Source organism: Rhinichthys klamathensis, unplaced genomic scaffold, assembly GCF_029890125.1.
Source record: "Rhinichthys klamathensis goyatoka isolate OS25496 unplaced genomic scaffold, OSU_Roscu_1.1 h1tg000496l_1, whole genome shotgun sequence".
Classification (NCBI taxonomy): domain Eukaryota; kingdom Metazoa; phylum Chordata; class Actinopteri; order Cypriniformes; family Leuciscidae; genus Rhinichthys; species Rhinichthys klamathensis.
In genome coordinates, this window is record NW_026606979.1 from 90,801 (window position 1) to 117,500 (window position 26,700).

Sequence of the window (26,700 nt, forward strand, 5' to 3'; positions counted from 1 at the left end):
ATGGCGAGTTTTCTGAAATGTTTAAATATGCAAATGAGGCATTATCTGATTAAAAATGCACTACTTTGCATACATCACCAGAGCAAAAATCACTGGATAAATCCAGATTCGTAATTCCTGTTTGATTTTGTCCCCATATTAAAGGTTTTTACAGCATTTTTGCTCTTAAATACTGTCAACACCTGTCAAAAATCTGAATATAGATATATAGTATGTAAAGAGATGTGTTTCGGCCTGTTTTGACGGGTACACTGACGTCATCTGAGACGCATGCTAACAGCAGGTGTGTGGCGGAGGCTCGTGACGTGGGTTCAGTTGTGCGGGTCGCCGGTCTCCAGGTGGTCGGGAATGGGCAGCCCGGTCAGGACGGTCAAGCACTTGTTCCACACGCTGAAGACGGGGCAGATGGGCTGAGAGAAGGAGATGTCGAAGGTGTGGAGGTGTTGTGTTCCTGCGGCGTCGTAGAACGCCAGCGACCCGGAGTCGTAGTCCAGCAGAACCCCCAGGCGCCGCATGTGAGGAGACGGCTCGATGGGGAACTCTTTGCTGTTGTGACGCACGGCCCACGAGGTGTTGCAGCGGCTCAAGACCCACGACGTCGAGTCCTTCCCCACCCAGCCGTGTTTGGGAGCCGATTTGTATGCGACGCCAATCGCAAACCTGTGAGGAATTACAGAGCTCTCATAACAGCTGTGACAGTTCAGACCTATTAGAGACGTCAGTTCTGCTCACCAAGGCTGATGCAGTACAAACAGTGAAACAGCTAGGGCTGGGTAACGATCAAATGCATCCAAAATAAAAACATTTTCATAATGTCTACATGTGTGTCTGAATGCACACTGAAGAAACTGGCTTTAGGACCCAGCGGAACAGCTCCTCTGCTCCATCTATAAGCCCGTATAGAGTCGTGAAATATCATGTTATAATATTTTATTCCTCGAGAGCTCGGCAAAGACTCCCAATGTAAGATATTTAGAGCTGAATTAAAAGGATTATGCACGAAATTGTGAGTTATTTAGAATTTAAATTGAAAGAATGAAGAATGTGCTTAAATTACTCATTTATTAATCAAATCTAGTAATTTAAAGGTAAATAAAACAAAAAATAACAAAAAACTGCATAATTTTTTTTTATATATATATAAAATTAGCTTTCTGAAAAAAAAAGACTAATTTTAGGGCTTCGGGTCGAAGCCCTAAAGGAAAGGATGTGTGTGTGTGTGTGTGTGTGTGTGTGTGTGTGTGTGTTACCACGTGCTCCCCCCGATCAGAACCTCCCAGTAGTGGCGTCCGCTGTCGATGAACACGTTCCCGGTGACGCCGTAGTTCCCGGAGCCGAAGCGGTCCTGGGCGTGGCTCTTCATGGACGAGGCTTCGTCGCGCTCCACCGTCAGGCTGTCGTGGGAAACCTTCAGCTTTCGGTGGGCCGACTTCGGGTCGAGCTTGAACGGCTGGCCTGAGATTCAACAACAACGTCAACTCGCCTTCATCTATACAGCGACACACACACGTCTCCTTCATCTATACAGCGCTGTAACAATATAGAGTTTCACAGCAGCTTTACAGTGATAACAGGAGATTACAGTAACAGTGTTTAGGCTTTACAGCAGCTCTAGAATAGAGTTATTGTCCAGATAAAGTTAGTTTTGATTGATTCACTTCCGTTGTAAAGATCATTAGTTATTAACTTAGCGGCCGCTGACACGACACCGCGCTACAGAACACAGAGACTTTAATGTGTTCCGGACGTTCATTCACACAGCAGTGTTTGAGCTCGAGAACACACACTCTGAGCTCGAGAACACACACTCTGAGCTCGAGAACACACACTCTGAGCTCGAGAACACACTCTGAAACAGGATCCAAGGCGCAAGTTTTAAGACATGAGTGTGTGTGACCTCAGAATAAACACCTTCAGGGGCGTGTGTGTGTGTGTGTGTGTGTGAGAGAGAGAGGGAACTCAGAATAAAACCCTTCAGGTGTGTGTGTGTGTGTGTGTGTGTGTGTGAGAGAGGGAACTCAGAATAAAACCCTTCAGGTGTGTGTGTGTGTGTGTGTGTGTGTGTGTGTGTGAGAGAGAGGGAACTCAGAATAAAACCCTTCAGGTGTGTGTGTGTGTGTGTGTGTGTGTGTGTGTGTGTGTGTGTGTGTGAGAGAGAGGGAACTCAGAATAAAACCCTTCAGGTGTGTGTGTGTGTGTGTGTGTGTGTGTGTGTGAGAGAGAGAGAGAGGGAACTCAGAATAAAACCCTTCAGGTGTGTGTGTGTGTGTGTGTGTGTGTGTGTGTGTGTGTGTGAGAGAGAGAGAGAGGGAACTCAGAATAAAACCCTTCAGGTGTGTGTGTGTGTGTGTGTGGCCTGGTAAACCCTACGTTATGGGGACAAAATGTCCCCACAAGTATGGCAATATCCGAAATCCTTGTTCGTGTGGGGACATTTTTTGGTCCCCATGAGGAAATCAGCTTATAAATCATACTAAGTGATGTTGTTTGAAAATGTAAAAATGCAGAATGTTTCCTGTGATGGGTAGGTTTAGGGATAGGGTTAGTGTAAGGGAATAGAATATACAGTCGGTACAGTATAAAAATCATTATGTCTATGGAAAGTCCCCATAAAACATGAAAACACAACATGTGTGTGTGTGTGTGTGTGTGTGTGTGTGTGTGTGTGTGTGTGTGTGTGTGTGTGTGTGTGTGTGAAATCTCAGAATAAACCCCTTCAGGTGTGTGTGTGTGTGTGTGTGTGACCTCAGAATAAACCCCTTCAGTTGTGAGTGTGTGTGTGTGTGTGACCTCAGAATAAACCCCTTCAGTTGTGAGTGTGTGTGTGTGTGTGATCTCAGAATAAACCCCCTTAAGAGGTATGTGTGTGAGTGACCTCAGAATAAACACCTTCAGGAGTGTGTGTGAGTGTGTGTGTGTGTGTGTGTGTGAGTGTGTGAGAGAGAGGGAACTCAGAATAAACCCCTTCAGGAGTGTGTGTGAGTGTGTGTGAGTGACCTCAGAATAAACACCTTCAGGGTTGTGTGTGTGTGTGTGTGTGTGTGTGTGTGTGTGTGAGTGTGTGAGAGAGAGGGAACTCAGAATAAACCCCTTCAGGGGTGTGTGTGTGTGTGTGTGTGTGTGTGTGTGTGTGTGTGTGTGTGTGTGTGTGTGTGTGTGTGTGTGTGTGTGTGTGTCAGGCGGATGGAGACCTGGTCCTGATCACCCTGTCGGGTTTATTCTGAGATAACAGCCGGCTGGATCTACATGATCCCTCACCAACTTCTGAATCCTATAGTAAGTGTGAGGATGTCCTGCTAGTCAGATGTGCGCTCACTGTTGGTCTTGAGCTTCCCCGGCGCGCTGCTGCGACTGCCGGCCTGGTTCATGGCCTTCACGATGAAGATGTAGCGGGTGCCGCTCTGCAGGCCGTGGACGGTGTAGTGGTTCTGCTTAATGTTGGGCGCGATCATCCAGCTGTCCAGCGAGTTACACAGACCTGCAACCACACGAGCGTCAGCACAGTTCTGGAGCGCAGGTCCACCACACCGAACACCTCATCATGATGTCACTTCCTAGCTGGAGTGAGTGTGTGATGATCATAAACAACATCTGCACAGTTACGACTCAAAGCTCAGAGCAAAGGGAGAGTTCGCTTCCTCCCGGGTTAGTGACATCACAAACCCTAACATTTACATAAGCCCCGCCTCCGGGAACACGAGTTATAGATGATCATGACAGATCAATGACTAGACGATAACTCCACATCAGCAACATAAACTCATCAACTAACATTCAGAAATGTCCTGTTGCTCTACATGTTCTTGAATCTCTCCATGTTTGTCTGACTTCGGTTTGAAAATATCAAAAACTTTTAGCCTTTTATGTTCAGTGTGTGTGTGTGTGTGTGAAGTAAAAGGACATGAGCTGTTGTAGCTCCGCCCCCTGTGCTGGGATCTGCGGCTCATTTGCATTTAAAGGGACACACACAAAAACAGTGCGTTTTTGGTCACCCTCAAAAAGTGACAACTTTAACATGCTATATGAAAATATCTGTGGGGTGTTTTGAGCTAAACTTCACACACACACACACACACACACACACACACACACACACACACACACACACACACGGGACATCAGAGACTTATTCAACATCTTGTGGAAAGAGGATTATACCACCCCTCTAAAACACTCAACACCCCCAAAGAACTTTCAAATTATAAGGTCTTTCTTTTCTCTACCTTTTATTTTTTTTCTTCATCTATCCTTATATTGTTGTTTGTCTGTGTTTTGTTTTAGTTGATATGTGTATTTTGTTGAATTTCTGTATGTATTCCTGCAATAAAAAAACTAGAGAAGGACGATACATTGATATTCTTTAAGGGTTTATATCCAGCTGTTACAAGATCATTTCAGACATCGTTTAGTATTGCTGCAACTACGTGTATATATGACTAGAATCTTTTTCTGACTTTTATTCTTTCTTTTGCAGCCCAAAATGACTGAATATGCTTTTCTCAAAAACTGCAGTGATATTTGTGTTTTGCAACGAAAACTGACCAATAATCGTTATGCATTGTTGTCATTAGCATTAGTGACCGTAAAAATACAGTTACCTGTACATGAGCATAATCACTGAAATCAACTGTGTTCAAGTCAACAGCGTAGAAATATTCCTTTCTGCTTTTTTGCATTCGATGATTATGATGATTACTAGCAATACTCACCCCATGTTCAGTTGCGTAAAGCAGAGTCCATAACCTTAAGTGTGGATGGCTCTGCTTTGAAATTGCAAACTAAACTAAAAAATCTGGGGGTGATATTTGACACCAATTTAACATTTAACCATCATGTTCGTAACACAGTCAAAACATCATTTTTTCGTCTCAGAAACATTGCCAAATTACGCTCTATGTTGACCTTCTCTGTGGCTGAAAAGTTAATCAACACTTTTGTTTTTTCACGTATTGATTATTGTAATGCTTTGCTGGCTGGGGTTTCTAAAGCTTCCCTGAGTAAATTACAGTTGGTACAAAATTCGGCTGCTAGGGTTCTGACTGGGACCAGTGCGAGGGAGCACATTACACCAATCCTGGAAAAACTGCACTGGCTTCCTGTTAGTTTTCGTATTGATTTTAAAATTCTCATGCTCACCTATAAGGCCTTGAATAACTTGGCCCCTCAATATTTGTGTGAGCTCTTAACCCCCTACACTCCTACACGTGCTTTACGATCTTCTGAAGCTGGTCTTTTAACTGTCCAAACAACACGGCTAAAAACTATGGGTGATCGGGCTTTTTCTTCTTTGGCTCCTAAATTGTGGAATTCCCTGCCCTCTGAGATTAGGAATCCAGAATCCCTTAGAGTTTTTAAATCGTCCCTTAAAACATACTTTTTTAGGGTGGCTTTTATGTGATTCGTGTGATTGCGGTGTTTGTTATTATATCGGCCTTCTATTTTTATTGCTTGTTTGTTTTTACTGCCTAGACTGTTCTTTCTGTTTCTTTCTATTTTCATTATTTTTATGTAAAGTGCTTTGAGAATGCTACTTTTAAAGGCACTATATAAAATAAAGTTTATTATTATTATTATGTATACTCATGTATACATTTTATTTAATCCACAAAAGATATAGATTTTATACATAACATAAACTGTATAAATTGGCCGGATATGGTGATCTTATGATCGATGCATTATTTCAATTTCCAAATTTGCAATTCAAAAAATGTATATATATGTGTATATATATATATATATATACACACACACCATATATACTGTATACATACAGATAGAGATTTTTTTTTTTGTGGAAAAATGTTGTAATTGTAACCTGGAAATTCAAATAATGCATCGATTGCAAGATCACAAAATCCGGGCGGCACTGATGTTTATATATATATACACACAACAAATAAAATTCAGATCAATTCAAACAAATGATATTTGTGAATAAAGACTATGTCAGTCAGACGGGGATAGCGTGTCTGGAGTGTCTGTGCAGTGTGTGTAACGCAGAGCTGAGATGTTGTTGAGTGTCGGAGGAACAGATGCACGAGAGACGGCGGGTTTAATAAAACGACTTAAACGTCACACTCGTCCGCACACATGGGGATTGAGTGAGCAAAAGCATACAAGTAGACATCTATCACTGCCTCTCTCTCCACACACACACACACATGATCCTCACGGCAGCCAGAGATGCTCCTCGTGTCCCCGCGCTTCACTTCTGCGTTACACAGCGGCTCGCTGCTCTTTAAGCACGCCGTGACCTTATTCACTCAGTAAGCTTCTCTGTCTGCGTCTCTTCAGGCTAGTCTACGCTCATATTGTACAGATAATCTGCTCTACTTCTGTCTAATCCACACATCTACGCGGATACAAAACTCACACACACATTTCTGGCTGAATTCTGTTTTGCTTTTGTGTTATAATACCCTCACATCCCCCGCAGTGCTTTATGAAGCGCTGGATTTATAATAAAATCAAGTTCTGTTTTTCCAGATCATGCCATTAGAGTCGGATAAGGTGTGTTACAGACGGTGCGTTACAGACGGTGCTTTACAGACGGTGTGTTACAGACGGTGCGTTACAGACGGTGCGTTACAGACGGTGTGTTACAGACGGTGCGTTACAGACGGTGCGTTACAGACGGTGTGTTACAGATGGTGCGTTACAGACGGTGTGTTACAGACGGTGCGTTACAGACGGTGCGTTACAGACGGTGTGTTACAGACGGTGCGTTACAGACGGTGCGTTACAGACGGTGTGTTACAGACGGTGCGTTACAGACGGTGCGTTACAGACGGTGTGTTACAGACGGTGCGTTACAGACGGTGTTACAGACGGTGTGTTACAGACGGTGTGTTACAGACGGTGTGTTACAGACGGTGTGTTACAGACGGTGTGTTACAGACGGTGCGTTACAGACGGTGCGTTACAGACGGTGTGTTACAGACGGTGTGTTACAGACGGTGTTACAGACGGTGCGTTACAGACGGTGCGTTACAGACGGTGTTACAGACGGTGCGTTACAGACGGTGTTACAGACGGTGTTACAGACGGTGTGTTACAGACGGTGCGTTACAGACGGTGTTACAGACGGTGCGTTACAGACGGTGCGTTACAGACGGTGCGTTACAGACGGTGTGTTACAGACGGTGCGTTACAGACGGTGCGTTACAGACGGTGCGTTACAGACGGTGCGTTACAGACGGTGTGTTACAGACGGTGTGTTACAGACGGTGCGTTACAGACGGTGTGTTACAGACGGTGAGTTACAGACGGTGCGTTACAGACGGTGCGTTACAGACGGTGCGTTACAGACGGTGCGTTACAGACGGTGCGTTACAGACGGTGCGTTACAGACGGTGCGTTACAGACGGTGAGTTACAGACGGTGCGTTACAGACGGTGCGTTACAGACGGTGCGTTACAGACGGTGTGTTACAGACGGTGCGTTACAGACGGTGCGTTACAGACGGTGTTACAGACGGTGTGTTACAGACGGTGTGTTACAGACGGTGCGTTACAGACGGTGTGTTACAGACGGTGCGTTACAGACGGTGCGTTACAGACGGTGCGTTACAGACGGTGTGTTACAGACGGTGTGTTACAGACGGTGCGTTACAGACGGTGTGTTACAGACGGTGCGTTACAGACGGTGTGTTACAGACGGTGCGTTACAGACGGTGCGTTACAGACGGTGCGTTACAGACGGTGCGTTACAGACGGTGTGTTACAGACGGTGTGTTACAGACGGTGCGTTACAGACGGTGCGTTACAGACGGTGTGTTACAGACGGTGTGTTACAGACGGTGTGTTACAGACGGTGTTACAGACGGTGCGTTACAGACGGTGCGTTACAGACGGTGCGTTACAGACGGTGTGTTACAGACGGTGCGTTACAGACGGTGTGTTACAGACGGTGTGTTACAGACGGTGTTACAGACGGTGCGTTACAGACGGTGCGTTACAGACGGTGCGTTACAGACGGTGTGTTACAGACGGTGCGTTACAGATGGTGTGTTACAGACGGTGCGTTACAGACGGTGCGTTACAGACGGTGTGTTACAGACGGTGTGTTACAGACGGTGTGTTACAGACGGTGTGTTACAGACGGTGTGTTACAGACGGTGCGTTACAGACGGTGCGTTACAGACGGTGCGTTACAGACGGTGCGTTACAGACGGTGCGTTACAGACGGTGTGTTACAGATGGTGCGTTACAGACGGTGTGTTACAGACGGTGCGTTACAGACGGTGCGTTACAGACGGTGTGTTACAGACGGTGTGTTACAGACGGTGTGTTACAGACGGTGTTACAGACGGTGCGTTACAGACGGTGCGTTACAGACGGTGCGTTACAGACGGTGTGTTACAGACGGTGCGTTACAGACGGTGTGTTACAGACGGTGTGTTACAGACGGTGTTACAGACGGTGCGTTACAGACGGTGCGTTACAGACGGTGTGTTACAGACGGTGTGTTACAGACGGTGCGTTACAGACGGTGTGTTACAGACGGTGCGTTACAGACGGTGTGTTACAGACGGTGCGTTACAGACGGTGCGTTACAGACGGTGCGTTACAGACGGTGCGTTACAGACGGTGTGTTACAGACGGTGTGTTACAGACGGTGCGTTACAGACGGTGCGTTACAGACGGTGTGTTACAGACGGTGTGTTACAGACGGTGTGTTACAGACGGTGTTACAGACGGTGCGTTACAGACGGTGCGTTACAGACGGTGCGTTACAGACGGTGTGTTACAGACGGTGCGTTACAGACGGTGTGTTACAGACGGTGTGTTACAGACGGTGTTACAGACGGTGCGTTACAGACGGTGTGTTACAGACGGTGCGTTACAGACGGTGTGTTACAGACGGTGCGTTACAGACGGTGTGTTACAGACGGTGTGTTACAGACGGTGCGTTACAGACGGTGTGTTACAGACGGTGTGTTACAGACGGTGTGTTACAGACGGTGTGTTACAGACGGTGTGTTACAGACGGTGCGTTACAGACGGTGCGTTACAGACGGTGCGTTACAGACGGTGTGTTACAGACGGTGCGTTACAGACGGTGTGTTACAGACGGTGCGTTACAGACGGTGTGTTACAGACGGTGTGTTACAGACGGTGCGTTACAGACGGTGTGTTACAGACGGTGTGTTACAGACGGTGTGTTACAGACGGTGTGTTACAGACGGTGCGTTACAGACGGTGTGTTACAGACGGTGCGTTACAGACGGTGTGTTACAGACGGTGTGTTACAGACGGTGCGTTACAGACGGTGTGTTACAGACGGTGTGTTACAGACGGTGCGTTACAGACGGTGCGTTACAGACGGTGTGTTACAGACGGTGTGTTACAGACGGTGCGTTACAGACGGTGTGTTACAGACGGTGTGTTACAGACGGTGCGTTACAGACGGTGTGTTACAGACGGTGTGTTACAGACGGTGTTACAGACGGTGTGTTACAGACGGTGCGTTACAGACGGTGTGTTACAGACGGTGTTACAGACGGTGTGTTACAGACGGTGCGTTACAGACGGTGTGTTACAGACGGTGTGTTACAGACGGTGCGTTACAGACGGTGTGTTACAGACGGTGCGTTACAGACGGTGTTACAGACGGTGCGTTACAGACGGTGCGTTACAGACGGTGTGTTACAGACGGTGCGTTACAGACAGTGCGTTACAGACGGTGTGTTACAGACGGTGCGTTACAGACGGTGTGTTACAGACGGTGTGTTACAGACGGTGCGTTACAGACGGTGCGTTACAGACGGTGTGTTACAGACGGTGTGTTACAGACGGTGCGTTACAGACGGTGCGTTACAGACGGTGTGTTACAGACGGTGCGTTACAGACGGTGTGTTACAGACGGTGTGTTACAGACGGTGTGTTACAGACGGTGTGTTACAGACGGTGCGTTACAGACGGTGTGTTACAGACGGTGCGTTACAGACGGTGTTACAGACGGTGTTACAGACGGTGTGTTACAGACGGTGCGTTACAGACGGTGCGTTACAGACGGTGTGTTACAGACGGTGTGTTACAGACGGTGTGTTACAGACGGTGTTACAGACGGTGTGTTACAGACGGTGCGTTACAGACGGTGCGTTACAGACGGTGCGTTACAGACGGTGTGTTACAGACGGTGTGTTACAGACGGTGCGTTACAGACGGTGCGTTACAGACGGTGTTACAGACGGTGTGTTACAGACGGTGTGTTACAGACGGTGTTACAGACGGTGCGTTACAGACGGTGTGTTACAGACGGTGCGTTACAGACGGTGCGTTACAGACGGTGCGTTACAGACGGTGTGTTACAGACGGTGCGTTACAGACAGTGCGTTACAGACGGTGTGTTACAGACGGTGCGTTACAGACGGTGTGTTACAGACGGTGTGTTACAGACGGTGCGTTACAGACGGTGCGTTACAGACGGTGTGTTACAGACGGTGTGTTACAGACGGTGCGTTACAGACGGTGCGTTACAGACGGTGTGTTACAGACGGTGCGTTACAGACGGTGTGTTACAGACGGTGTGTTACAGACGGTGTGTTACAGACGGTGTTACAGACGGTGTGTTACAGACGGTGCGTTACAGACAGTGCGTTACAGACGGTGTGTTACAGACGGTGCGTTACAGACGGTGTGTTACAGACGGTGTGTTACAGACGGTGCGTTACAGACGGTGCGTTACAGACGGTGTGTTACAGACGGTGCGTTACAGACGGTGCGTTACAGACGGTGCGTTACAGACGGTGTGTTACAGACGGTGTGTTACAGACGGTGTGTTACAGACGGTGTGTTACAGACGGTGCGTTACAGACGGTGTGTTACAGACGGTGCGTTACAGACGGTGTGTTACAGACGGTGCGTTACAGACGGTGCGTTACAGACGGTGTGTTACAGACGGTGTGTTACAGACGGTGTGTTACAGACGGTGTGTTACAGACGGTGCGTTACAGACGGTGTGTTACAGACGGTGTGTTACAGACGGTGTGTTACAGACGGTGCGTTACAGACGGTGCGTTACAGACGGTGTGTTACAGACGGTGTGTTACAGACGGTGTGTTACAGACGGTGTTACAGACGGTGTGTTACAGACGGTGCGTTACAGACGGTGCGTTACAGACGGTGCGTTACAGACGGTGTTACAGACGGTGTGTTACAGACGGTGTGTTACAGACGGTGCGTTACAGACGGTGTTACAGACGGTGCGTTACAGACGGTGTGTTACAGACGGTGTTACAGACGGTGTGTTACAGACGGTGCGTTACAGACGGTGTGTTACAGACGGTGCGTTACAGACGGTGTGTTACAGACGGTGTGTTACAGACGGTGCGTTACAGACGGTGTGTTACAGACGGTGCGTTACAGACGGTGTGTTACAGACGGTGTTACAGACGGTGAGTTACAGACGGTGTGTTACAGACGGTGCGTTACAGACGGTGCGTTACAGACGGTGTGTTACAGACGGTGCGTTACAGACGGTGTGTTACAGACGGTGTGTTACAGACGGTGCGTTACAGACGGTGTGTTACAGACGGTGTGTTACAGACGGTGTGTTACAGACGGTGCGTTACAGACGGTGCGTTACAGACGGTGCGTTACAGACGGTGTGTTACAGACGGTGTGTTACAGACGGTGCGTTACAGACGGTGCGTTACAGATGGCTCATATGGAGCGAGCTTGGGTTTGTGTCGGCTGGGTTACTCACTGACGACGTTAGCCTGGCCGGTGGAGATGGTGTACTGGAGCTCGTATGAGACCACACTGAACTCGTCCTCTGATGTCCAGTGGACTGTGATGGTGTCGTGAGAGGCCGTGCAGAGCTCCTCGCGGATGGTGGGAGCGTTCGGAGCTGAGACAAAACAACACATTTCACACACATTTCAGGCCCAGAGACTTTACACTGCAAAAAATGCTTTTCTTACTCAGTATTTTTGTCTTGTTTCCAGTCCAAATATCTAGAAAATTCTTAAATCAAGATGCATTTACTAAAGTAGTAAAGTAGTCTTTTTTTTCTGGGTAAATAAATCAAAATTAAGTGAGTTGTTTCTTAAAACAAGCAACATTATCTGCCAATGGGGTCAGAACAATTTGAATTGTTTGAATTATCATTGCCAGATAATTTAGCTTGTTTTAAGCATACAGTGTATAACTCAATCTCGTGTTAGGTTAGCTCACACATCTCACGTGTGTGTCAGTATTCATGCCGCCGCATGCATTATTCACACTGCGTGCAAAAGGCCAGAAACACACGCTTGACCTGGTGTACATGCAGAAACATGTCATACGGGCTCTTCTGTTCAACTAACATTACTCAGACACAGGCGTAGCCAACATAATAATACATGCAAAAGCCTTAATAAAAAATATTTTTCTAAATTTGGGCTATTGTTGTTTACTTACAATATTAATTAAAAAAAAAAATATTTTTTTTATTTATTTAAATAATATCTGCCAAAAATCGGACTGCCAACAAAAATGCTCACACAAAGAAACTCAGTGAACACATAGCTGTTAAAATTCATGTGGAGTTTTCATATTTATAACATGATACAGTTAAACATCACACGACAAATAATGCTAAATACCATCACGACTGAAAATGTGACACTGTTACATGTGACCGTTCAACAAACAAATACAGCTGAAACTCGAAATATTAGAATATCGTGCAAAAGTTCATTTATTTCAGTAATTCAAGTTAAAAGGTGAAAATAATATATTATATAGACTCATTACATGCAAAGTGAGATATTTCAAGCCTTTATTTGTTATAATGTTGATGTTTATGGCTTACAGATATGAAAACCTTTTCACAATATTCTAATTTTGAATTTGGGGTTTTCATATCTGTAAGCCATAATCATAAGGACAAGCTCATGAAAAGCCCTAATGTTGAGCCCTGAGTTGTATTTGATATAGCCCAGTATTATGGTTATGTGGCGAGCCTGAGTATAGTTTTACACATCAGCCTATTCTGTAAAGTTAGTGATACGCAGTCTGGGGTTTTTGCACATTAATCTGACAATAAATGTGGCACACCCAGTTTTTCTTATGCGCACCCAGAGACCCGGTTCTGGCTCGCTAGTGCTCAGACAGCTAAAGCCTTCACTTCATTAGCAAGACATTATCTTCAAACTGTTGCTGCACCATGACATCAGAAAAAAATGTAATTTTTTAATAGAAAAATAAAGATATGATGTTGAAAGAAATTCTTGAATCAGCAGAGTAAAATGCTTTCTGCTGGATTCTGGAATATGCAGGGGAAAATCAAACATTTATATGTTGGAAAAGTTCTTGAAGAAGAGACACTGAATTACTTTGAACGAGGAGAATCTACATTTTTTATTTTTTTTATTATGGTTATTATTTTTTACATTTATGTATATGTTGATATATTGTATATGTTGTTATTGTTAGATGTTGTGGAAAGCATGTGTGAGTGAGTAGATGTTGGTTTATATGTGTTGTATGGTTTTGATATGTCTTAACAAAAAATACAATAAATAAAGTTTTTTTAAAAAGAAAAAAAGAAAAATAAAGAGAGAACCTTAAATATAATAGCTGCATTATTTTACATACAAACCAAGTTGAGCACTGAACTAACCTGTGAGGTAATCCAGACCTTCCAGCATCTTCTTCTCTCTGGAAAAGTCCAGTGCGAACGCGTCAAACGTGTCGTTCAGGTTGATCTCTGGAATCAGGACCTGTGAGGACGCGGTTGCCATTGAGACTCTGTAATTATATAACATGAAATGGGTTAACACAAACTAATTAAGGCCACAATTTGATGCATAAACTTATTTATTTGCTTGCACTATATTTTTTTGCAAAAGTTGTTACAGCCAAGTGTGGGTATCTGCAGATCGGAGTAGGGGGCGTGCCTAAAGGTAGGGGGCGTGTCTAAAAGTAGTGTGCGTGCCGAAAGGTAGGGGGCGTGTCTAATTATAGTGGGCGTGCTGAAATGTAGGGGGCGTATCAAAAGGTAGGGGGCGTGTCTAACAGTAGGGGCGTGCTGAAAGGTAGGGGGCGTGTCTAACAGTAGGGGCGTGCTGAAATGGTAGGGGGTGTGTCTAATTATAGTGGGCGTGCTGAAATGTAGGGGGCGTGTCTAACAATAGGGGCGTGCTGAAAGGTACGGGGCGTGTCTAACAGTAGGGGCGTGCTGAAATGGTAGGGGGTGTGTCTAACAGTAGGGGGTGTGTCTAACAGTAGGGGGCATGCTGAAATGGAAGGTAGGGGCGTGTCTAATTATAGTGGGCGTGTCCAACAGTAGGGGGTATGCTAAAGTGGAAGGTAGGGGGCGTGTCTAACAGTAGGGGCGTGGTGAACGGTACGGGGTGTGTCTAACAGTAGGGAGCATGTCCAACAGTAGGGGGCGTGCTGAAATGGAAGGTAGGGGCGTGTCCAACAGTAGGGGGCATGTCCAAAAGTAGGGGGCATGCTAAAGTGTAAGGTAGGGGGCGTGTCTAACAGTAGGGGTGTGCTGAAATGGAAGGTAGGGGCGTGTCTAACAGTAGGGGTGTGCTGAAATGGAAGGTAGGGGCGTGTCTAACAGTAGGGGTGTGCTGAAATGGAAGGTAGGGGCGTGTCTAACAGTAGGGGTGTGCTGAAATGGAAGGTAGGGGCGTGTCTAACAGTAGGGGTGTGCTGAAATGGAAGGTAGGGGCGTGTCTAACAGTAGGGGTGTGCTGAAATGGAAGGTAGGGGCGTGTCTAACAGTAGGGGGCATGTCCAACAGTAGGGGGCATGCTAAAGTGTAAGGTAGGGGGCGTGTCTAACAGTAGGGGGTGTGTCCAACAGTAGGGGGCGTGCTGAAATGGAAGGTAGGGGCGTGTCCAACAGTAGGGGGCGTGCTGAAATGGAAGGTAGGGGCGTGTCCAACAGTAGGGGGCATGTCCAACAGCAGGGGGCATGCTTAAGTGTAAGGTAGGGGGCGTGTCTAACAGTAGGGGCGTGGTGAACGGTAGGGGGTGTGTCTAACAGTAGGGGGCGTGTCCAACCGTAGGGGGCGTGCTGAAATGGAAGGTAGGGGCGTGTCTAACAGTAGGTGGCATGTCCAACAGTAGGGGGCATGCTAAAGTGTAAGGTAGGGGGCGTGTCTAACAGTAGGGGCGTGCTGAAATGTAGGGGGCGTATCAAAAGGTAGGGGGCGTGTCTAACAGTAGGGGCGTGCTGAAAGGTAGGGGGCGTGTCTAACAGTAGGGGCGTGCTGAAATGGTAGGGGGTGTGTCTAATTATAGTGGGCGTGCTGAAATGTAGGGGGCGTGTCTAACAATAGGGGCGTGCTGAAAGGTAGGGGGCGTGTCTAACAGTAGGGGCGTGCTGAAATGGTAGGGGGTGTGTCTAACAGTAGGGGGTGTGTCTAACAGTAGGGGGCATGCTGAAATGGAAGGTAGGGGCGTGTCTAATTATAGTGGGCGTGCTGAAATGTAGGGGGGCGTATCAAAAGGTAGGGGGCGTGTCTAACAGTAGGGGCGTGCTGAAAGGTAGGGGGCGTGTCTAACAGTAGGGGCGTGCTGAAATGGTAGGGGGTGTGTCTAACAGTAGGGGGTGTGTCTAACAGTAGGGGGCATGCTGAAATGGAAGGTAGGGGCGTGTCTAATTATAGTGGGCGTGCTGAAATGTAGGGGGGCGTATCAAAAGGTAGGGGGCGTGTCTAACAGTAGGGGCGTGCTGAAAGGTAGGGGGCGTGTCTAACAGTAGGGGCGTGCTGAAATGGTAGGGGGTGTGTCTAACAGTAGGTGGCATGCTGAAATGGAAGGTAGGGGCGTGTCTAACAGTAGGGGGCATGTCCAACAGTAGGGGGTATGCTAAAGTGGAAGGTAGGGGGCGTGTCTAACAGTAGGGGCGTGGTGAACGGTACGGGGTGTGTCTAACAGTAGGGAGCATGTCCAACAGTAGGGGGCGTGCTGAAATGGAAGGTAGGGGCGTGTCCAACAGTAGGGGGCATGTCCAAAAGTAGGGGGCATGCTAAAGTGTAAGGTAGGGGGCGTGTCTAACAGTAGGGGTGTGCTGAAATGGAAGGTAGGGGCGTGTCTAACAGTAGGGGTGTGCTGAAATGGAAGGTAGGGGCGTGTCTAACAGTAGGGGTGTGCTGAAATGGAAGGTAGGGGCGTGTCTAACAGTAGGGGTGTGCTGAAATGGAAGGTAGGGGCGTGTCTAACAGTAGGGGTGTGCTGAAATGGAAGGTAGGGGGAGTGCCGTAAGGTAGGGGGCGTGTCTAACAGTAGGAGCATGTTGAAATGGAAGATAGGGGGAGTGCCGTAAGGTAGGGGCGTGTCCAACAGTAGGGGCGTGTCATGTTTCGTCACCTCTCTGAGATGCTCTTTGCAGTCTGCAGGAATCGAGCGTGGTCCGTCTCTTTCAGAGCTTGATCCGCTTGAGCGATGAGTGAGGACGATCTCTCCACAAACTGCTTACAGTTAGCGATCTGTTGAGCTAGCTTTCTCACCCGAACCACCTACACACACACACACACACACAATATGAGACTGAACAGGCCATTACCATTCAGACACACACATGTGCACACAGACTTTTCTAAACCAGCAAATGATCCTCCATTTTGTCATCAAATATAAAAGATTATTGTGTAAACATAAATTCAGATGTGAAAACTAAATCTGTAATATCATACGGCCTGAATAATAACCTCTGGCTGTGGCGATACATTAGTGAACTCTGACCCTGACGTGCAGTGAGGAAGGAAGCAGAGTTTCCTCTGAGAGAAAATCCCAAAGCCTTTTGTTCTTTCCCATTTAACAACAACTCAGCATTAAAACTTCAGCAAGTAAGATGCTTTATAATGCTTCATTGAGATGTTTACTTTTATTCAGCAAGGATGCGTTGAATTGATTAAAAGTGACAGTAAAGACAATTATAATGTTACAAAAGATTCTATTTCAGAATCAGAAAAGCTTCATTTCTATGATCATAAATACAGTAAAACAGTGTAATATTACTCCAGTGTAAATCAGCTGTTTTCTATGTGAATATATAGTAAAGTGTAATTTATTCCTGTGAATTTTCAGCATCATTACTCCAGTCTTCAGTGTCACATGATCCTTCAGAAATCACTCTAATATGAGGATCTGATGCTCAAGAAACATTTATGATTATTATCAGTGTTGAAAACAGCTCATATTTCTGTGGAAACTGATACATTTTATTTCTCAGGATTCTTTGATGAATAAAAAGTTCAAGATTTATTTGAAACAGAATCTTTTGTAACATTATAATTGTCTTTACTGTCACTTTTGATCAATTGAATGCATCTTTGGCATCGATTTCTTTACAAATGAGAGAATTATGTTGATGATCGTACTTTTCCTTCTTTTATCTTGGTGCCGATGATTTGTCTCCTCTGCTGAACGATGTTTATCAGCGTGTCGCACTCTTCCGTCAGTTTGCTCTCCTGATGAGCCGCGTTGTGCTGGAAGCAAAACAAGCAGAACAACGGAAATTATGGCAAATATGACAACATGTTTTGTGCAAACGAACAACTTCCTCCATATAACAGGGCAAGTAGAGTCACACCGCAGTGAAGGGGCAAACCAGGTACAACCACAGTCCGATGCGCTTTATGACACAACAATAACAGTGACATGATAAACGGCTCATCCAATCAGAGAATCAGATTGAATTACTGTTACAAAAACATGTTTTACAATCTTATAAGTGATTAATGACAATAAAAACATTGGTATTTTGTGATAAATAAGTAAAACAAATACATTTCACATGTTCAAACTCACTTCCTTTTTTCACCCGTTTTTATATTTTAAAGTGGACTGCAACATTCACAAGTCAAGATCATCTTGTTTCCATTACATTTGTTTACCTCCACATGTTGACACGTCTGGATCAACTTCCCCATGAGGTTTTCCAGCTCGCTGTTCCTCTTGATCAAATTGCTGAGGTTGGAATCCAACATTTGCTGAGGAAAAATAACAGCAACATCAGAAAAGCAGCGCTTTACATGTGCAGCACAATTTAAGACAATGAGGGAAAATATGATAATCTACCAAACATCCTACATCCATAATTCCCTGTGTTTGAGCTCGTCTGTGTCTGGCGTGCGACGCATGAGTGTGTGGCTCCCGAAGCCTCGGGCCGAGCGATAACCCTTCATGGGGGAGGGAGGCGAGCGGCGCCGCGGATTGGGAATTTATCTACTAGATTGAGTCCGTTTGATGAGCTTTAACCTCAACGCAGATTGTGTTCCTGCTTAATATCCCAGAACACGAATGCAAATGCCTTTGATACAAGATGCTACAAATGATATAAAATGTAAAACAATTTGAGTGAGAAATAAACATGAGGATCGTGATATCCAAGCGTGATTTGAAATGTTCCAGAGAATCTGATTTTTAAATGTAAGTCAAAAAACACGGAATAAATAATGCTGAATAATGCAATAAATGCATTTATTTGATAAAAAAATACAGTAAAACAGTGTAATATTACTCTAGTGTAAATCAGCTGTTCTCTATGTGAATATATAATAAAGTGTAATTTATTCCTGTGATCAAAGCTGAATTTTCAGCATCATTACTCCAGTCTTCAGTGTCACATGATCCTTCAGAAATCACTCTAATATGAGGATCTGATGCTCAAGACACATTTATGATTATTATCAGTGTTGAAAATCATATTTTTGTGGAAACTGATACTTTTTTTTCAATTCTTTGATGACTAGAAAGTTTTTAAAAAGCAGCATTTATTTGAAATACAATCTTTTGTAAGATTATAAATGTGACAGTAAAGATACTTTGTCACTTTGTTAAAATGTAAGTTTTCTAAATTATTCTCATTTTCTCCAGTATGAAAAAAATATTCCAAAGAGAATCTGGAAGAAGTAAATCTATCTGTATTGCGTGTCACTAATTTGTTTAGCGACCCAGAAACAGTGTGGAATATTAAATATTTCTTAATTTATTCGTGAAGAACCTTTAATATGAATAGCATCTGATTCATTGGTCCGGCCAGTAAATAAAAAAAATGTAAAATATGAGATTTGAGATGTTGAGTTGTGAGGATAGGAAATGAGGTCGCTGAGTTCAAGCGATGACAAGAGAGCAAAGAGAGCATGTGTAATGTGCACAACGCTAAAAATAGATGATCAGAGAGACGGAAAACACACACTCTCTCTCAGAGCGCTGATTTACTGTATGATATTTCATTTCTTCAGATTATACGTCTCGGTTTATCTTTGGGATTTAAACCCAAATAGCAAATGTGAAATACAAACATACTTCATTTTGGGGAGATTGAAACAAGATTCCTGTGGAACAATCATGAATATTAGAGTCATTTCTTCAATTATTAAGTGTAGCAATAATGCAAAAATCAAACCAGGTATTAAATTATAGATTTGACATAATCAAGCCTTTTTATTCCATGTTTGGAAGTATGCATGCAGAATTAATCCTAAATGCTGATTCCTGCAATGCAAGATTTTGCACTTTACAAAATGACAAGTTGATTCTAATTTAAAATGAACATCTGCATTATTATCTTGGCTACTACTATACTTTTATTGCTACTATCAAAATAATCTCTAAATAATTGCATGAATACGAACCTTCATCATCCACAACCCTGATTCTGTCACATTTGCATCAAGGTTTCTACATGATTAGACCTGTTCAGCGGCGTTTGTAGATGTGCAACACACTCTACTGTAAACGATCCTCACTGCTGATAATAATACGCTTGTAGAAATGATAGCATGCATGATTCACCCCCAGGAGACATTTGCTGAAAACTGCACAACTAACAGTAGCATTACATTAGATATCATATACAGTACATCTCATCTTCATCCTTCTCTCGGGTCATTTTGACCCTGAATATTTTTATGAAATAATTAAAAGAATTGAGTGTTCATCAGAAGGTCCGAGACCAGGACTTTTGTCGCACTTGAACCACGAATACACAAAAAATTGAATGGATTCGAGGAGTTTTGTGATTGAAATTTAAAAAAGTAACAAATCCGTTCCCTCGGGTCAATCTGACCCCCTTAGGAATGACTGGAATACGAGGAATGTTTCAGTACACAGAGTAAAACTAAAAATGCACACTGAAGAAAAACTGACTTTAGGACCCAGGGGAACAGCTCCTCTGCTCCATATAGAGCTATAAGGCCATGAAATGAAATATCATGATATATTATTATTTTTCCACAAGAGGTCGGCAAAGACACCCAATGTAAGATATTTAGAGCTGAATTAAAAGGGTTATGCATGAAATTGTGAGTTAAGTTGAAATACAATAAGTTGAAAGAATGTGAGGAATGTGCTTAAATTACTAGGCTATTTATTTATTATTTATTGATCTAAATCTAGTAATTTAAAGGTAAATAAATAAAAAATAACAAAAAAATTGCATTAAGATATAGAAAAATATTATCAAAATGAAATAAAAAAAGCTTTCTGGGTACAAAAAAAAGTATAATTTTAGGGCTTCGGGTCATTTTGATCCCTGAGGGAAGGATGTGTTACATAACGCGAGGGAGAGATGCGTTACAGAACGCGAGGGAGAGATGCGTTACAGAACGCGAGGGAGAGATGCGTTACAGAACGCGAGGGAGAGATGCGTTACAGAACGCGAGGGAGAGATGCGTTACAGAACGCGAGGGAGAGATGCGTTACAGAACGCGAGGGAGAGATGCGTTACAGAACGCGAGGGAGAGATGCGCTACAGAACGCGAGGGAGAGATGCGTTACAGAACGCGAGGGAGAGATGCGTTACAGAACGCGAGGGAGAGATGCGTTACAGAACGCGAGGGAGAGATGCGTTACAGAATGCGAGGGAGAGATGCGTTACAGAACGCGAGGGAGAGATGCGTTACAGAACGCGAGGGAGAGATGCGTTACAGAACCCGAGGGAAAGATGCGTTACAGAACGCGAGGGAAAGATGCGTTACAGAACGCGAGGGAGAGATGCGTTACAGAACCCGAGGGAAAGATGCGTTACAGAACGCGAGGGAAAGATGCGTTACAGAACGCGAGGGAAAGATGCGTTACAGAACACGAGGGAGAGATGCGTTACAGAACGCGAGGGAAAGATGCGTTACAGAACGCGAGGGAGAGATGCGTTACAGAACCCGAGGGAAAGATGCGTTACAGAACGCGAGGGAGAGATGCGTTACAGAACGCGAGGGAAAAATGCGTTACAGAACGCGAGGGAGAGATGCGTTACAGAACGCGAGGGAGAGATGCGTTACAGAACCCGAGGGAAAGATGCGTTACAGAACGCGAGGGAGAGATGCGTTACAGAACCCGAGGGAAAGATGCGTTACAGAACGCGAGGGAGAGATGCGTTACAGAACCCGAGGGAGAGATGCGTTACAGAACCCGAGGGAAAGATGCGTTACAGAACGCGAGGGAGAGATGCGTTACAGAACCCGAGGGAGAGATGCGTTACAGAACCCGAGGGAAAGATGCGTTACAGAACGCGAGGGAGAGATGCGTTACAGAACCCGAGGGAGAGATGCGTTACAGAACGCGAGGGAGAGATGCGTTACAGAACCCGAGGGAAAGATGCGTTACAGAACCCGAGGGAAAGATGCGTTACAGAACGCGAGGGAGAGATGCGTTACAGAACCCGAGGGAGAGATGCGTTACAGAACCCGAGGGAACGCGAGGGAGAGATGCGTTACAGAACGCGAGGGAAAGATGCGTTACAGAACGCGAGGGAAAGATGCGTTACAGAACGCGAGGGAAAGATGCGTTACAGAACGCGAGGGAGAGATGCGTTACAGAACCCGAGGGAGAGATGCGTTACAGAACCCGAGGGAACGCGAGGGAGAGATGCGTTACAGAACGCGAGGGAAAGATTCTGCGTTACAGAACCCGAGGGAAAGATGCGTTACAGAACGCGAGGGAGAGATGCGTTACAGAACGCGAGGGAAAGATGCGTTACAGAACCCGAGGGAGAGATGCGTTACAGAACGCGAGGGAAAGATGCGTTACAGAACCCGAGGGAAAGATGCGTTACAGAACGCGAGGGAAAGATGCGTTAACGCATTCAGAACGTTCTGCGTTACAGAACGCGAGGGAGAGATGCGCTACAGAACGCGAGGGAGAGATGCGTTACAGAACGCGAGGGAAAGATGCGTTACAGAACGCGAGGGAGAGATGCGTTACAGAACGCGAGGGAGAGATGCGTTACAGAACGCGAGGGAGAGATGCGTTACAGAACGCGAGGGAGAGATGCGTTACAGAACGCGAGGGAAAGATGCGTTACAGAACCCGAGGGAAAGATGCGTTACAGAACGCGAGGGAAAGATGCGTTAACGCATTCAGAACGTTCTGCGTTACAGAACGCGAGGGAGAGATGCGCTACAGAACGCGAGGGAAAGATGCGTTACAGAACCCGAGGGAGAGATGCGTTACAGAACGCGAGGGAGAGATGCGTTACAGAACGCGAGGGAGAGATGCGTTACAGAACGCGAGGGAGAGATGCGTTACAGAACGCGAGGGAAAGATGCGTTAACGCATTCAGAACGTTCTGCGTTACAGAACGCGAGGGAGAGATGCGCTACAGAACGCGAGGGAAAGATGCGTTACAGAACCCGAGGGAGAGATGCGTTACAGAACGCGAGGGAGAGATGCGTTACAGAACGCGAGGGAGAGATGCGTTACAGAACGCGAGGGAGAGATGCATTACAGAACGCGAGGGAGAGATGCGCTACAGAACGCGAGGGAGAGATGCGTTACAGAACGCGAGGGAAAGATGCGTTACAGAACGCGAGGGAGAGATGCGTTACAGAACGCGAGGGAAAGATGCGTTACAGAACGCGAGGGAGAGATGCGTTACAGAACGCGAGGGAGAGATGCGTTACAGAACGCGAGGGAGAGATGCGTTACAGAACGCGAGGGAGAGATGCGTTACAGAACGCGAGGGAGAGATGCGTTACAGAACGCGAGGGAGAGATGCGTTACAGAACGCGAGGGAAAGATGCGTTACAGAACGCGAGGGAAAGATGCGTTACAGAACGCGAGGGAGAGATGCGTTACAGAACGCGAGGGAGAGATGCGTTACAGAACGCGAGGGAGAGATGCGTTACAGAACGCGAGGGAGAGATGCGTTACAGAACGCGAGGGAAAGATGCGTTACAGAACGCGAGGGAAAGATGCGCAGGGAGAGATGCGAGGGAGAGATGCGTTACAGAACGCGAGGGAGAGATGCGTTACAGAACCCGAGGGAGAGATGCGTTACAGAACCCGAGGGAGAGATGCGTTACAGAACCCGAGGGAGAGATGCGTTACAGAACGCGAGGGAAAGATGCGTTACAGAACGCGAGGGAGAGATGCGCAGGGAGAGATGCGAGGGAGAGATGCGTTACAGAACGCGAGGGAGAGATGCGTTACAGAACCCGAGGGAGAGATGCGTTACAGAACCCGAGGGAGAGATGCGTTACAGAACCCGAGGGAGAGATGCGTTACAGAACCCGAGGGAGAGATGCCTTACAGAACACGAGGGAGAGATGCGCTACAGAACGCGAGGGAGAGATGCGTTACAGAACGCGAGGGAGAGATGCGTTACAGAACGCGAGGGAGAGATGCGTTACAGAACGCGAGGGAGAGATGCGTTACAGAACGCGAGGGAGAGATGCGTTACAGAACCCGAGGGAGAGATGCGTTACAGAACGCGAGGGAAAGATGCGTTACAGAACGCGAGGGAGAGATGCGTTACAGAACCCGAGGGAGAGATGCGTTACAGAACCCGAGGGAGAGATGCGCTACAGAACGCGAGGGAGAGATGCGTTACAGAACGCGAGGGAAAGATGCGTTACAGAACGCGAGGGAGAGATGCGTTACAGAACGCGAGGGAGAGATGCGTTACAGAACGCGAGGGAGAGATGCGCTACAGAACGCGAGGGAGAGATGCGTTACAGAACGCGAGGGAGAGATGCGTTACAGAACGCGAGGGAAAGATGCGTTACAGAACGCGAGGGAGAGATGCGTTACAGAACGCGAGGGAGAGATGCGTTACAGAACGCGAGGGAGAGATGCGTTACAGAACGCGAGGGAGAGATGCGTTACAGAACGCGAGGGAGAGATGCGTTACAGAACGCGAGGGAGAGATGCGTTACAGAACGCGAGGGAGAGATGCGCTACAGAACGCGAGGGAGAGATGCGCTACAGAACGCGAGGGAGAGATGCGTTACAGAACGCGAGGGAGAGATGCGTTACAGAACGCGAGGGAGAGATGCGCTACAGAACGCGAGGGAGAGATGCGCTACAGAACGCGAGGGAAAGATGCGTTACAGAACGCGAGGGAGAGATGCGTTACAGAACGCGAGGGAGAGATGCGCTACAGAACGCGAGGGAGAGATGCGCTACAGAACGCGAGGGAGAGATGCGTTACAGAACGCGAGGGAGAGATGCGCTACAGAACGCGAGGGAGAGATGCGCTACAGAACGCGAGGGAGAGATGCGCTACAGAACGCGAGGGAGAGATGCGTTACAGAACGCGAGGGAAAGATGCGTTACAGAACGCGAGGGAGAGATGCGTTACAGAACGCGAGGGAGAGATGCGCTACAGAACGCGAGGGAGAGATGCGCTACAGAACGCGAGGGAGAGATGCGTTACAGAACGCGAGGGAGAGATGCGTTACAGAACGCGAGGGAGAGATGCGTTACAGAACGCGAGGGAGAGATGCGCTACAGAACGCGAGGGAGAGATGCGCTACAGAACGCGAGGGAGAGATGCGTTACAGAACGCGAGGGAGAGATGCGTTACAGAACGCGAGGGAAAGATGCGTTACAGAACGCGAGGGAGAGATGCGTTACAGAACGCGAGGGAGAGATGCGTTACAGAACGCGAGGGAGAGATGCGCTACAGAACGCGAGGGAGAGATGCGTTACAGAACGCGAGGGAGAGATGCGTTACAGAACGCGAGGGAGAGATGCGCTACAGAACGCGAGGGAGAGATGCGCTACAGAACGCGAGGGAGAGATGCGCTACAGAACGCGAGGGAGAGATGCGTTACAGAACGCGAGGGAAAGATGCGTTACAGAACGCGAGGGAGAGATGCGTTACAGAACGCGAGGGAGAGATGCGCTACAGAACGCGAGGGAAAGATGCGCTACAGAACGCGAGGGAGAGATGCGTTACAGAACGCGAGGGAGAGATGCGTTACAGAACGCGAGGGAGAGATGCGTTACAGAACGCGAGGGAGAGATGCGTTACAGAACGCGAGGGAGAGATGCGCTACAGAACGCGAGGGAGAGATGCGCTACAGAACGCGAGGGAGAGATGCGCTACAGAACGCGAGGGAGAGATGCGCTACAGAACGCGAGGGAGAGATGCGCTACAGAACGCGAGGGAGAGATGCGTTACAGAACGCGAGGGAGAGATGCGTTACAGAACGCGAGGGAGAGATGCGCTACAGAACGCGAGGGAGAGATGCGCTACAGAACGCGAGGGAGAGATGCGCTACAGAACGCGAGGGAGAGATGCGTTACAGAACGCGAGGGAAAGATGCGTTACAGAACGCGAGGGAGAGATGCGTTACAGAACCCGAGGGAAGGATGTGAAGGATGAGGGTTAAGAGCATTGAGGAATGAACCGCCATTATAATAGAAAGTAGGAAAATCCCACATGGCTCAAATCCCTCACAGCACGTTTTTTAGGCCACAGCATTTCAGAGTGCCTCGGCCTGAACGAAAATAGAGGCTTTTATCTGAAACTCTGAATCATTTATGCAATACATGTTGAGGTGTGAAGAAGAGCCATAGAAAAGAGGGAGAACTGTCGAGCTCCTATTGTTAGCAGGCATTAGAGACGCTTCAAAATGGGGTCCTTTAAGCAGATAACACTGACATCTCAGAGCAAAGCGAACAGTGCTTAGTTATATACTCTATCTCAGATCAGAACTTAATGAGATCTTAATCTTTTCTGTGTTCAGTGTGTGATGTTGCTGTTCCAGTTCTCCTCTATATCAGTGTCAGTGTTTCTGAACTCCTGAAACGCCTCCATTGTATCTTGAGTTTCTTCCGGAACGAACACGTCACAATATTCCTCATTATAATAATTAATGCGCAGAATAAAGGGGCGGGGCCTGGTTGAGTTAGTCAGTGGTGTGTTAAACTGGCGGTTATGGAAAGGGGCGGGGCATTTCCCAAACACACTCGAAGCGCTCGACCAATCACAACACACTGCTCCAGCCGACCAATCAGAGCACAGTGTGCTTTTCAGAAGGAGGGGCTTCATAGAGACAGGAAGTAAACAGAGCGTTACTGACAGACTGGGAAGAGAGGAGCCGCAACAATGGAGAATATGAGGAGAATAATCAACATTCAAGCAGGAAAACCTGTTCTAGTAGAGCCTGAAAACTACATCACGACTCTGATAAAAGTTATAATATGTCCTCTTTCTGAACGATCCCCTCTATTATGACTTTTGTTTTACATGAGACTTTAATTAAGGTCTCTGTTTGCGCTCCATTTAATCAGATTTCTGGGTTTTTAAACTCCAGTTGAAGTAGTTCTGAATTTTTTCCACAGGTCTTGTTCATATATTAGTACAGAGAAATACAAGTTTAAATGTGCATGTTACAAATAACACGTCTCTGCTGATATTCCTGCCGTACAAACTCAAAAATCTGCTCTGAAAGCACAGACCGAGTACAAGCATCTGACAAAAACCCAGCTGGAAACTATGAGAGAGTGTGTGTGTGTGT

The 26,700-nt window shown here is 46.6% G+C and overlaps 1 protein-coding gene across 2 annotated transcripts in view; it reads right to left on the reverse strand.

The window, feature by feature from the left end:
- Positions 1-244: 244 nt before the first annotated feature.
- The window catches only part of mid1 (midline 1), a 57,084-nt gene continuing 30,628 nt past the window's right edge, over positions 245-26,700 (reverse strand). For both annotated transcript variants that reach the window (XM_056237683.1, XM_056237681.1), the window contains exons 3-10: positions 17,848-17,943; positions 17,332-17,439; positions 16,319-16,467; positions 13,612-13,739; positions 11,713-11,856; positions 3,317-3,478; positions 1,251-1,455; positions 245-660 (exon numbers count right to left, since the gene is read on the reverse strand). In XM_056237683.1, coding sequence (XP_056093658.1) covers positions 312-660; positions 1,251-1,455; positions 3,317-3,478; positions 11,713-11,856; positions 13,612-13,739; positions 16,319-16,467; positions 17,332-17,439; positions 17,848-17,943 — 1,341 coding nt within the window. In that variant the 3' untranslated portion in view covers positions 245-311. The remainder of the gene's footprint in view (positions 661-1,250; positions 1,456-3,316; positions 3,479-11,712; positions 11,857-13,611; positions 13,740-16,318; positions 16,468-17,331; positions 17,440-17,847; positions 17,944-26,700) is intronic.